The 11,462-nt window shown below is 44.8% G+C and overlaps 1 protein-coding gene across 2 annotated transcripts in view; it reads left to right on the forward strand.

Moving 5' to 3' along the window:
* The window catches only part of LOC117225444 (protein apterous), a 91,171-nt gene extending 80,314 nt beyond the window's left edge, over positions 1-10,857 (forward strand). For both annotated transcript variants that reach the window (XM_033479011.2, XM_076519248.1), the window contains exons 5-6: positions 828-1,045; positions 8,931-10,857. In XM_033479011.2, the coding sequence (XP_033334902.1) occupies positions 828-1,045; positions 8,931-9,146 (434 nt within the window). In that variant the 3' untranslated portion in view covers positions 9,147-10,857. The remainder of the gene's footprint in view (positions 1-827; positions 1,046-8,930) is intronic.
* Positions 10,858-11,462: the final 605 nt, after the last annotated feature.

An 11,462-nucleotide genomic window follows, 5' to 3' on the forward strand; every position in this document is an offset into this window, starting at 1 on the left:
AAGGACTGATTTTTTATCTTTTCTTTACAGTTCCTGATATTATAAAAATATTTCTAAAAGAAATTTTTTGCTACACTACTTTATTGAACTATATATTATAATATAAATCATACGAAGTCTAAATAAATCCAGTCCTTGCATTGTTATAAAACAATAGACACTAGTCGCGTTTAGTGTTCGGTAGTTCCAATGTTAAAAGTGTAACTGTCGTAGGGCATAGCATGTCCAAGTCATATAAATTGGAAAAATTCTGAAAGCCAGAAAAACAGTTTCGCGACAAGTTAAAATGGCTTCGAGCGTAAAGGGTTAGCTTGCAAACGTTATCAACGCACGAAGACGTTCTCCAAGAGTTCCTATCCCCGCGCGTCGGGTGTACCAGAACGAATGAGACAACAGCGCGTAAATAAAGTCGGCCGCGCACTGCCGGCCGAAGCGTAATAACATCGAATGAAATATACAGTAAAAGAGGATAGCGGACGGAAAGGGCCCGGTCCCGCGGCACCCCTAATTGCGAGAGGTAGACGGAATAAAATATGCAGGCGGCTGACAGAGGGAGGCCAAGGGGCCGTCGATTTAAGTAGCGTAGGAACAATGGATTTCCCGAATATCGACGTGACGGGCACCGGAAAGACGAACAGCCGCCCCTGGCCCGCATAAATCTAACTGGTCCAACCCTTCGCGTCCAGGGCCGGCCGCGGCCGTGGCCGCCGGAAAAGATCCCCCGGGCTGATACACGCCCGATACCGTGGCGGCCTCAAAAAAATAGCCAGGCGACGCCGGTGTTTTAATTAAGACGCATAATCCGGATGTTGGGATTTATGTTGCAGATTTAAACGCGGACTACATAGATATGCCCTTCGGCAGAGGGGGGCCGGCGACTCCCGGCATACCTGGCTCGAACAGCAGAACAAAACGAATGAGAACGAGTTTCAAGCATCACCAGTTAAGGACGATGAAGAGTTACTTCGCGATCAATCACAATCCGGACGCGAAGGATCTCAAGCAACTTTCCCAGAAAACTGGCTTGCCAAAAAGGGTGCTGCAGGTAAGCCTCCGCGAGGATTCTCCTCTCTTTCTTCTCTTCTCTGTTCTTCGCTTCTCTCTCTCTCTCCCTCTCTTTTCTCTCTTATCGTTAGTCCCGGTGCCGAGGCCTCGTCCGCGGAACAGAGGCTCTCCCCAGTAAATTGACAATCTCCTTTTTGATCGGGACTTCTGTCCGGCGCTGTTCTTCTCATGCCGGCGAAACAACCGATCCTGCTATCGTTTACTCGCGGTCCAATTTGTTTTCGCCGGACATGCTAGCGGAGAGCTTTCCTCTCGGTAAATCCTCCGATCCCTCCGGCCCTCGGTAACCCTCCCCCTCCGACCGCGGGAGGAATCTCTGTTTGGTAGCGTTCCACCTTCACCTCTTCATCTTCTTCGGCCGCTCTTTCTTTTACGGCCGCTTCTTATAATTGTCAAACGAACAAATACGGCGTCTCGTTACGCTATCCGTCGCGTCTCTTCCCTGCATCCTTCCCGAATTGTCCGCAAATTGCTAATGACCTCGACCGTTTTGGCCGATGGAAACGTTCGCATCGAGCGTCCGTTCACGTATCATCCTTACTCGAGTCGGACTAATTGAAAGAATTTTCGGAAAGCGTGGCTCGCTTAAATTCCATTTGGAAGTCAACGAATAAATCGTTTCCAGTTGCAATTAAACATTTTCGAGACCCAGATAGGCAAGAGACATTCGATCCTGCGGTGTGCATGTTATTTTATTCATGTGAAATAGTCAGTTTATTCGGATCAGATGTCATTTTATTCGCATCAAATGTTATTTTATTCGGATCAGACGTTATTTTATTCGCATCGGATGTTATTTTATTCGCATTAAATATTACGTTACTCGCCCCAGATGTTACTCCATTCGTATCAATCATTCAGTTACTCGTATCCTCGCGTAAACACATTTCTCCATCGAGTTAGCGCACATCGAACAATTTTTCAATTCAATGCGCGATCTTCTTTTCCTAAGAAACGCCAAATCGCTTCGACCGTAAGATCCAAAATTCGCTCGACGAAGCGACGGATTCTCCGTTTCACGCGCCAGCGAACAAGATCGACTCGATAGAAACCGAATTATAGTGAACGTTCGAAAATTCCGAATAAGAATTCCCGGGAATTCCAGCGCGCGAGAATTTCGTTCGCCGCGCGCGCCCGTATCATAAAGCCAATAAAACATCAGATTTCGGTGTTTGAGAAGGGACATCGCCGCGCGCCGTGCGTCAACGGGGCCGTCTAGCCGCGTAATTAAAGCGAAATTTACAGGGTCGGTTCGCGGGAAAAATATAAATTCGCGGCGGCCGGCCTCCTCCAATTAGTGAGCGGCGTCAATGACGCATGACGACGCCCTTCATAGACGCTAAAAGTATCCGAGTTAGAGGGATCTTTTTGGACGGCCGCGGCACGGCGTCGTTGTCCCCTCGCCTTCGTCTTCGTCTTCGTCGTCGTCGTCGTCGTCGTCGTCGTCTTCGTCGTCCTCTTCGTCGTTGTCGTCGTTTCGGACAGATTGTATCGTTGGGGGCTGCTTCGTGTTGTTCGATTCCGGTGGTGTCTTCGGAATTTATGCGAGCCCGTGTTACACGTTTATTTCTGCGGCCGTTTTCGCTGGCCGCCGCGTCGCGTCGTCGTTCGCCGGCTTGGTGGGAGGTTAAAGATAGCAGAGATTGTTAGTACGCGAAAAGCCCCGGGAAAATTCTTATCTTCGCCCGTCAGAGGATCCAGCGCGGACGTCTATCCGCTGTCTCGATTCCCGGCGAGATAAATGGCACGGCCAGATAAATATGGCAGTCGCCCGTTCGCGAACTTGTTTTCCAAAGAAACTTCGTCGACTTCGGCCGAGATTGTACAACTTTTACTCTCGGCCGGCGGGACTTCTTGCTCATTTGCTCGTGCCCCGATTTTTCCGCGGGAAAGATACGGGAAGACGTTTCGCGTTTAGACGGTTCTCGTTGCCTTATTAGACGAAAATAATCGATCGCCGCTCGTACGGCGATCAGAACGCTTATATACAGCAAACTCATTTATTCCTTCCGTCTCGGTATCGTTCACGGTGCCGTGTTGAAAGTAACATGACTTTTAGGATCTCCTTTTGGGAAAACTGTACGCCGAGGTTCTTTCGAATCGAATGAAGTCCGCATTCTGGCAACGGTTGCATGATCGGGCATCACGGTCTTTAGCATATTAGCACGATTTAGCGGTCGTAAATTCGATTGTATATTTCATTTGCATTTCATTTGCATTTACATTTCATTTCATTACATTACATTTCATTTCATTTCATTTCGTTTCATTTCGTTTCATTTCATTTCATTTCATTTCATTTTGTATCATATCATTTCATATCATTTCATTTCATTCCATTTCATTACATTTAATTTGATTTAATTTCACATTTTATTTCATTTTATTTTATTTTATTCATTTATTCCGGGGAAAATCCTTTGGCAGAAAAGAAGGTAGTACGTAAGGAAAAGTGATCGTATTGGTACAATGAAAATATTATCGCTTATAAAGATTAATAAGTGTTCATTAGATTGCGAATTTTATGCATTTATAACAACAATTGTCAGATGAAAATTTGAAAATATTACTGTATTACTAACTGAAATGATTAAGAAAATAGATAAACGACCATGTAGTTTTTGCATCTTGCAATTGCTGAAGGCAATTTTTATTTTGTCTGGAGATCCGCTGATTATTGTACGATATACTGCAACGATAGAATTGGACTTCCTATCGAATGTGATTCTTTCGAGGATGCATGCAAAAAAGACAATGAAATAATTACTGGAAAAGAGATATGATTATTTGACTACGGATCTTAATGCAAAATAGGAAGGTTCATCATCTCTTCCATTAAACAGAAATTAGATAAAAATCTGTTAGCTCTTTTAACGATGTTAATACAGTGAAAATAATGCTGCAGTATTTTTCAAATTCTTCTTCGTCTTCGCCGTTCCGCGATTCGTTCATCAATTCTTGCTATAAACGCATAGAATCCTCAGTCTAACGATTACTTTGATTATTTTACTTGCAAACGAACTATCGGTAACCGTTCTTCTATTTTGCAATGTTTGAACATATATTTCAGATCCAGTGTTCACGTAATTGACTTACTTAATGAACTTTATTGCTTTCCTTCCGGATTACAAGTGATCCATCTCCTCACACATACATACAATAAAATAAAATAACATAAGATAGATGAAACAAAACAAGAAAATGAAATAAAATAAAATAGAATAGAATAGAGAATGAAATGCGATAAATTAAACTGAAATTAAAATACGAAAATTCATGGAACGGTAATTGACTTACTTACGCAAAGAAACTCGAAGTTTTCCGACCGGTTGGCCGAGTCGCGCGGGGATCAAAGTCAAAGCCGGAATCCCGAAAAAGTGTTCTACATTCCCGGATTATTTTTACCGTAAAACCTTCGTGGCGCATCAATTACCCTAGCCCTCAAGGAAACGAGCAAACAAGCCGGCCGAGGGGAAGGATCCGAGCAAAAATCCTCGTTAAAGCACGCAAGAAACTCCTCGTCAATTTCTCAATTCCCTTTACCAAGATTTCCCTCTGCAGGAAACGCCGCGCTCTCGAAACTCCGGCTCTCCGGTACGAAAATAAAACGAAACGTATTGGTAGAAAGTCTCGAGGATGCTCTGTCTCCCTCTCTCTCTCTTTCTTCTCTCTCTCTCTTTCTTTCTTTCTCTCTCTTTCTCTCTTTCTCCGGGATACCTATCGCTCGGCAAAGAAAGAACGTTTGAAGGGGGGTAGACCGCTTTCCAGGGCCGGGTAAAAAAGGTGCAGAGAAAAGTCGCGGCTGGAAGATGGATAGCCGGTGGTTCGATCGTTTTTCTGCGCTCTTTTTCCTCGGTTTGCTCCGGGCCCGTGGTTCTCCTATAAAAATATTCACGTGCGGTCGAAACGCGCGCGCTCTCCGCTCGGCTCGGCGCGGCGCGGCGAGGCGACGCGCACGCTTCTCTCCCAATTAGTGCGTGCTGCCGGCGCGTTGAGGTAAAAGAACCGCATGGGCCGCGTGATATTTCCGTCGACGAGCCTCTGTGGCCTTTCTCCGTAATTATGGCCCTCCGTCAATCCGCCGCTACTCAAAATCCCCGCGGCCCGGCCGGCGAACTTTTGTCGTAACGAGCGCCGCATCGCTCCGCTCCGCTCCGCGCCGCGCCGCGCCGCGTCGCGCTGCCCTCGTTAACCCACTACCGTTAAATTACATAGGCCGAAATCTATCCGGCCGAAATCCCGGAACCGACGATCGATCCGCGGATCGATGATCGTAATCCCAGTCCTCGCACAAATCACCGGGTCCCTCGCCTAATCTTCCAGCTTCTGGGCTTTCGGGCACGCCCGCCATTACCGCGGGCCAACTTCCGCTCGCCGGCTACCGGCCACGGTAGCAACTTTTTATGCCGAATTAATCTCTGCTGTTTCGTGACGGGCCCTTGCCTACCTTCTTCCGACCCTTCGGGCTTTTCTCGGGGAAGTTGCGGCTCGTGGGAGCCGCAGCAAGTCGCGGAATATTCGGACACTTGTGTCGGATTTGTATGAATTTCGATGCAAATATTCTTGAAGTGCAATTGCGATTCCAAAGAACTTTATTTAATACGTTCCGTGCCGTGTGTACCATCGATGGTACATGCTTACATGTTTCTTCAATGCGTTAACAAAATAGTTTGTAGCAAATATAGAACCGAAGAATTAATTCCAACGCAAAAATGGGTCATGATACGATTGTTTTATTATTATACATACGATAATGAATAATTACATATAATATATCAAGTTTTAGTAAAATATCAAATGGCCAGCGTGAAAAGTCGAGTAAAAACAACTTGGCACAGAACGTGTTAATCTGCTAGGACTTTAATTCGTGTCCGGATATACTGTTTTACATACATAACATTATCTCTTATTACATATTTCCCTTTTGGCAAACTTAATATCTATTTCTGTCTATGGCATTGTGAATTGACCTAAAATTTGACCTAGAACTGTTTATCAAAAATATATAACGCTTCAGGTATAACATTATAAAAATATAGACATTTAAATGTACCCATTAAAAATATATCCAATTTTAAATGTATCCATTTAGATTAATTAATGTATCCTACATTAATTCTATTATTCAGTTAAGGAAAACTGAGTGTACTTTATCACAAGACTTTTGAACGACCGAAAATCCCTCAATTAATTCTGCAAAGAGGAATTATCCAATTGTTCGCTGTGCAATTCAACTGAAAATACACTCTGTCGATATTCAGCTCAGAGTGTCGACCAGGACTGGGGAGAAATAAATGTTTAAAATAGCAAATAGACTACAAATATTTCAATCTTCTCATGTAATACAGAATTTGGCAAATGAACATTTTTGTTTCAAACAATAGTTTCACATGGAGATATCATTTCAAATATATTTAACAACGTAATATCATCATACATAATAACTATTACTTCAAAAAAAGTATATCTGCCAAATTTTGTATCGCGCGAGAAGATCAAAATATTTATAGTCTATTTACTGTTTGAAAAATCGAGATCTCCCCAGCCCCCGGTGTCCACTTATCCCATCGCACGATCTCCTCGACTCCTCTCCGACCGAATGAAACCGGCTGAGAAAATCGTTCTCGCTTTTTTCGAACGCAGCCAGCAATTTTCCCGTGGCCGTCCGGCGAACACCGACAAAGGTATCCCGTCCCGCTCGAAAAGGCTTGGACGCGTATCGAAGAGGGCGGCGCGCGTCGTTACACCTGACGCCCGAAGAGGAACACGGTGCTCGGACAAAGGGTAGAGGCGCAGGGTCCGGTCCGCTTACGAAAAAGCTCTCCCGCTCGGCGGTTATATATCTTCATCGAGGGGGTTTGCTTAGGGGAGTCATTTAAATGCAGCCGCACGCGCGTCAGCGGCCCGGTCCCCGCTAGGATAGCTACATCGTCCATACAATGCGACAATATATAATGCGACGACACACACTCGAGTCTCCGGGCGGCGTCTCTCTCTCTCTCTCTCTCACACACACACACACACACTCTCTTTTTCCCTTCCTCTCTCTCTCTCTCCCTCTTTCTCCCTTTCTCTCTTTACCCTCTGTGTCCCCGATAGATAAAAGACGGCCTCGATGCACGAGGATCTCGCGTCGCCATTTTCAAGATAGTCTCCTCCCCCGCGGACTGAAAACCCGGAGAGACTTGCAGCCGACGGCACCGTGGGCCTCCCCTTCGTGGTCGAGGCGCGCACGAGTGTTTCTCTCCGGTCTCCCTGTGCACGGCGTGCACAGGTGTGCGTGCGGAGGTGTGTAGTCGGCCGTCTGTGAGAGCTAGAGGCTCACGTATTCGCGCGTCTACGTGCACACAGCGAAAGCCGGGAGAGGAGAGCGGCGACGAACGCAGCCGCGGCGAATGAGCGAGTATTCGTGCGTTTCGCGATCAATATCAAGCAAGATGGCGACCAAGAACCCTACGCCGCACCGAATACAATAGGCCAGCTCTCTCTCTCTCTCTTTCTCTCTTTCTCTCTTTCTCTCTCTCTCGCTCTTTCTGTCGCTCTCCGCCCCCCCCCCCCGGGCAACCCGACGACCCCTCGGCCTTTTCTCTTTCTATATCTTCTTTGGCTGATGCCGGCGCCATCGAGTCACCCGGCGACCGTCTACGCCGATCCCGCTGTCGAATCCGCGGCTGAACAACGTTTCGAGGAGTTTAGAGGGCGATGGGGGAGGGCGAGCCTTTGTGCTCCGGTCGAGACGGGTTCCTCTCGGATGACAGGGATGCGCGGAGCCCGCAAGGCAACGCGTGATCCGGAGCTCGAGCTTTCTTCGGGGGTGGCTGGTCGATTAGGATCTTTGGGAGGGGCTTCTGTTCTTGCCGATTGCGGGGCTCGCGACTCCATTTTTCCACCGTTTCTTTTGCGAGTACGGTCAGCCCTTATACAAGATTTGATTTGATTAGAGTAGATTAGATTAGATTTATTTTTCTTCAGGTGCTCGGTGTTAAAAAATGTCACTTTTTTACATCGATTAGAGGCATCATAAAATACGGTTTTCGATATAGCGTGTAGCAAAAATTACTATAGTCTTCCTATAATTTCGAACTTTGACAACGTTAACCCCTTTGCTTTGTAACATCGTGCCGGACTCGTTACGAGGATTTTCAACATAATCCACGAAACGTGGATGTCGTTCACGTCTTTTAAATTACATTATAATTCTTCCCTTGTATTAGAAATATTTAAACGTTGATAAAATATTAATTTTTTGAAGACGAATGATGTGGAAGAAATCGCAGTGTGAAGGGTTAATCGATCTTCGCAGCAGGATTTCTAAATAAATCGTCGCGATTAACCCATTACCCGCCGCAATTCAAAGATACAAAAAAAAATTAAATTGAGATTATTAGTTTCAACCTGAAGTTTACAATGATTTAAAACAAAATAGCGGGAATTCTTAGTACATTCGTGGAGCACATGACATGTTCTCACTATTTTGATGCCTGTATTTTATGTAGAAGTTGCAGTTTTTAAAAGAAAGAAATTTGAAAAAGGGTCCCCAAAAAATGGTACATTGACGGATAGTAGGATAAAATCGAAAAATTATAAATGGTTCGAATTTATCAGCCAGTTACTCGGCATGCTTGGATAAAAAACCTCGGACTCAAATCGAAAGAAAATAAGCGAATCCAGTCACCCGCTTTTTTGAGTTCAAGGATTAACCTTGAACCGGTGGCGTACGTCAATTTGACGTCTTATCGTTCTGCGAAACAAGCTGTAAGAAATTTGGCCATCGTTGGAAAGTTAAACGATGCTCTCCTAGACTCTAGGAGCTAGATTAATTGATCAGAAACGGTGTAATCAGTAGGAAAATGTTCTGTCCGCAGGTCTGGTTCCAGAACGCTCGCGCAAAATGGCGGCGCATGGTGCTGAAGCAGGAGGGGAAATCGGACAAGTGCGACAGCGGCGTGGATGGTGGTTCCCTGGGCGATCTCGAGCTCTATGGGAACAGCACCGGAAGCGGTGGCCCGCCGATGAGTCCCCCGTTCATGCTGGGTGGACCCCATAGTCCCGCGTCCCTCGCCTCATTGGACTGCGCGTGATCCCCGAAATCCCTTTTCCGGGCCAGGTCGATCGAACGATTCGCCACGAGGGACTCGTAAAAGGAATCGGACGCGTTTCCAGGACCGTCGACGATCCGGGAGCGCCGGGGAGCATCGGTTTTCCCCATCCCGAGCCGCGGACACATCGATATTTCCATATCTCGACGCTGTGAATAATTTATTTGTCGCTGACGGGGTTGCTTCCTGGGTGATCCGGGGAGGTTCGATCGACGAGAACGTCAGAGATTTTCTAGGGAGGAGGCTCTCCCCCTCGAGATCCAGCGAATCGATGCTCAGAGTTGCCATTTTTTTATAGAAATGGACACTGCCAGGCTGAGGACACTTCAACCGGGACGATGCATCTTGTTCATTTGCTGCTCGACGTCGTTTCTTAACCGAAGTCCCCACTGAAATTTGTCTAATTGCTCATACGGCGAAAAAGTAATATTTATTTAGCTGCTCGGGACCCCACTATCGTGTTGCACTTTTATTAATTTGACTTCTTCAATGAACTCCTAGCCAATTCGAAACAATTCTTTCTTTCGACTCGGTGGAAGACCGACATTCCACAATCTCCTATCTATTAATTTCGCTATAGCATCGGGAAGATTGTGAATATTTAAGTGCTCTTTGCGAGGCCTGTTGGTTTCGAATCGCCAAATCGATTTGGATGACGCATCGAACGGTCCAGGAAGCATCGTTAAATCGGCCATCGTCTCCCCGATCGAAGACAGGAACGGATCGTCCTGCGGGCAAAATGGCGGATGTACCATAGCGGAGAATCGATTAGTCGAAAGCATTAGAAAGCGTTGTATTTATTGTATCCGAGACGGTGAATCGTCATTTCGAATTGGTTCGTGCTCGTGTTCCGATGACAGAACTCGACGGACAGTGCGGGCTCGCAAGCAGATCGATAGATCGACGGAGGACCGTTCCCTCGATCGCGAGCGTTTGTAATTAGTTATCGATGTCTATTTATTGGTTATAAGCGTTCTGAGGTAAACCAAGTTTGGCTCGCAAACTTGATCAGTGCTGTGTGAAAATCCAACGTTTCCGGGAGGAAATTATTGGAGCGGGAGGCATGTGTATGATTGTGTACGTACATAATAATATATACATATATATAATTACGATAATCGTTAGGTGAATTAGGTGACCAGAGCAGTTAATTCGCGTCTGGAACACGCGGTTGGAAAATTGCGGTCTCGTCGACGCAGAGTCATTGAAATTTGTTGAATAATTCAAAGATCGGAGCGTTCTGAAACGTTGGGTTTTAACGTCGATATAAATATAATTATAAATAAAAATAAAAATATATATATATATATATATAAATATAAATATATTATTTATATAAATAAATTTCGGGCGCGCGAACGATGTGTAATTATAATTATTGCTCAAGACAGAAGAACGAACGACGTAGAACGCGGAGCGAGGAGATACGGCGGGTCGAGCCGCGCCCGATCGCGAATCCATGACGTATTTGAAGTAATTGTTGTAAATAAAGGACGTTCCTCAAGTTTCTTAAGGCACCGCTATAGGTTGTAGGGATTATAATTGCATTCGGTAGCGGTTCTGTTAGGCAAGGTAATAATGATGACGACGATTATTATTATTATCACTCCTATTATTACTATTCTTGTAACGAATGGAACGATTGTCTAATTTTACAAGATGATTTTTTCATTGAATATATTTTGACAATATACTCGCTGCCTCTGTCGACTTTTTCTTTCGCAACCCTCGTCGACCCCCCTCCCCTCCACCCCGTCATCGTCCGTCCACAACAAGTCATTTGCAACCTAATGTACTTGCGTATAGAACAGACTTTATTCGAATTTGCAGGATTTATAAGGTTAATCGTTCGATTTATTAATCCTCTGAACATGTTTCTGAGAAAAAAATACAGTTTTAATTATCATAACAATAATTTTTATTTTCAATTATTATTTAAATTTATATAAATTTAATTTTATATTTAATTAGTACACAAATAATTTTTTAATTACTTACAGCGACGAACCAAGGTATTCGTACACTTTTCATGATGCAATAACTGTTTAAAAAAGTTAAAAAACAAGAGTTTTTGATCGTTTTTGTCATCCCAAGTGATAGGAAAATTCAAAATAAAAGTATTTTAGTCATTGCACAGTGAAATAGTCCATCTAATTATGTTAATACCCGGAATGGGCCGATTTCTGAAGTCATTTGAAGTAACTTTTTCCTTAGCGAAAATGCAATTCGCGGCTTCGTTTACGAATTATTAACGAAAAACACTGACCAATGAGAGGCGAGCTCAGCTGGCGCAAGGCG

Source organism: Megalopta genalis, chromosome 2, assembly GCF_051020955.1.
Source record: "Megalopta genalis isolate 19385.01 chromosome 2, iyMegGena1_principal, whole genome shotgun sequence".
In the NCBI taxonomy this organism is placed as follows: domain Eukaryota; kingdom Metazoa; phylum Arthropoda; class Insecta; order Hymenoptera; family Halictidae; genus Megalopta; species Megalopta genalis.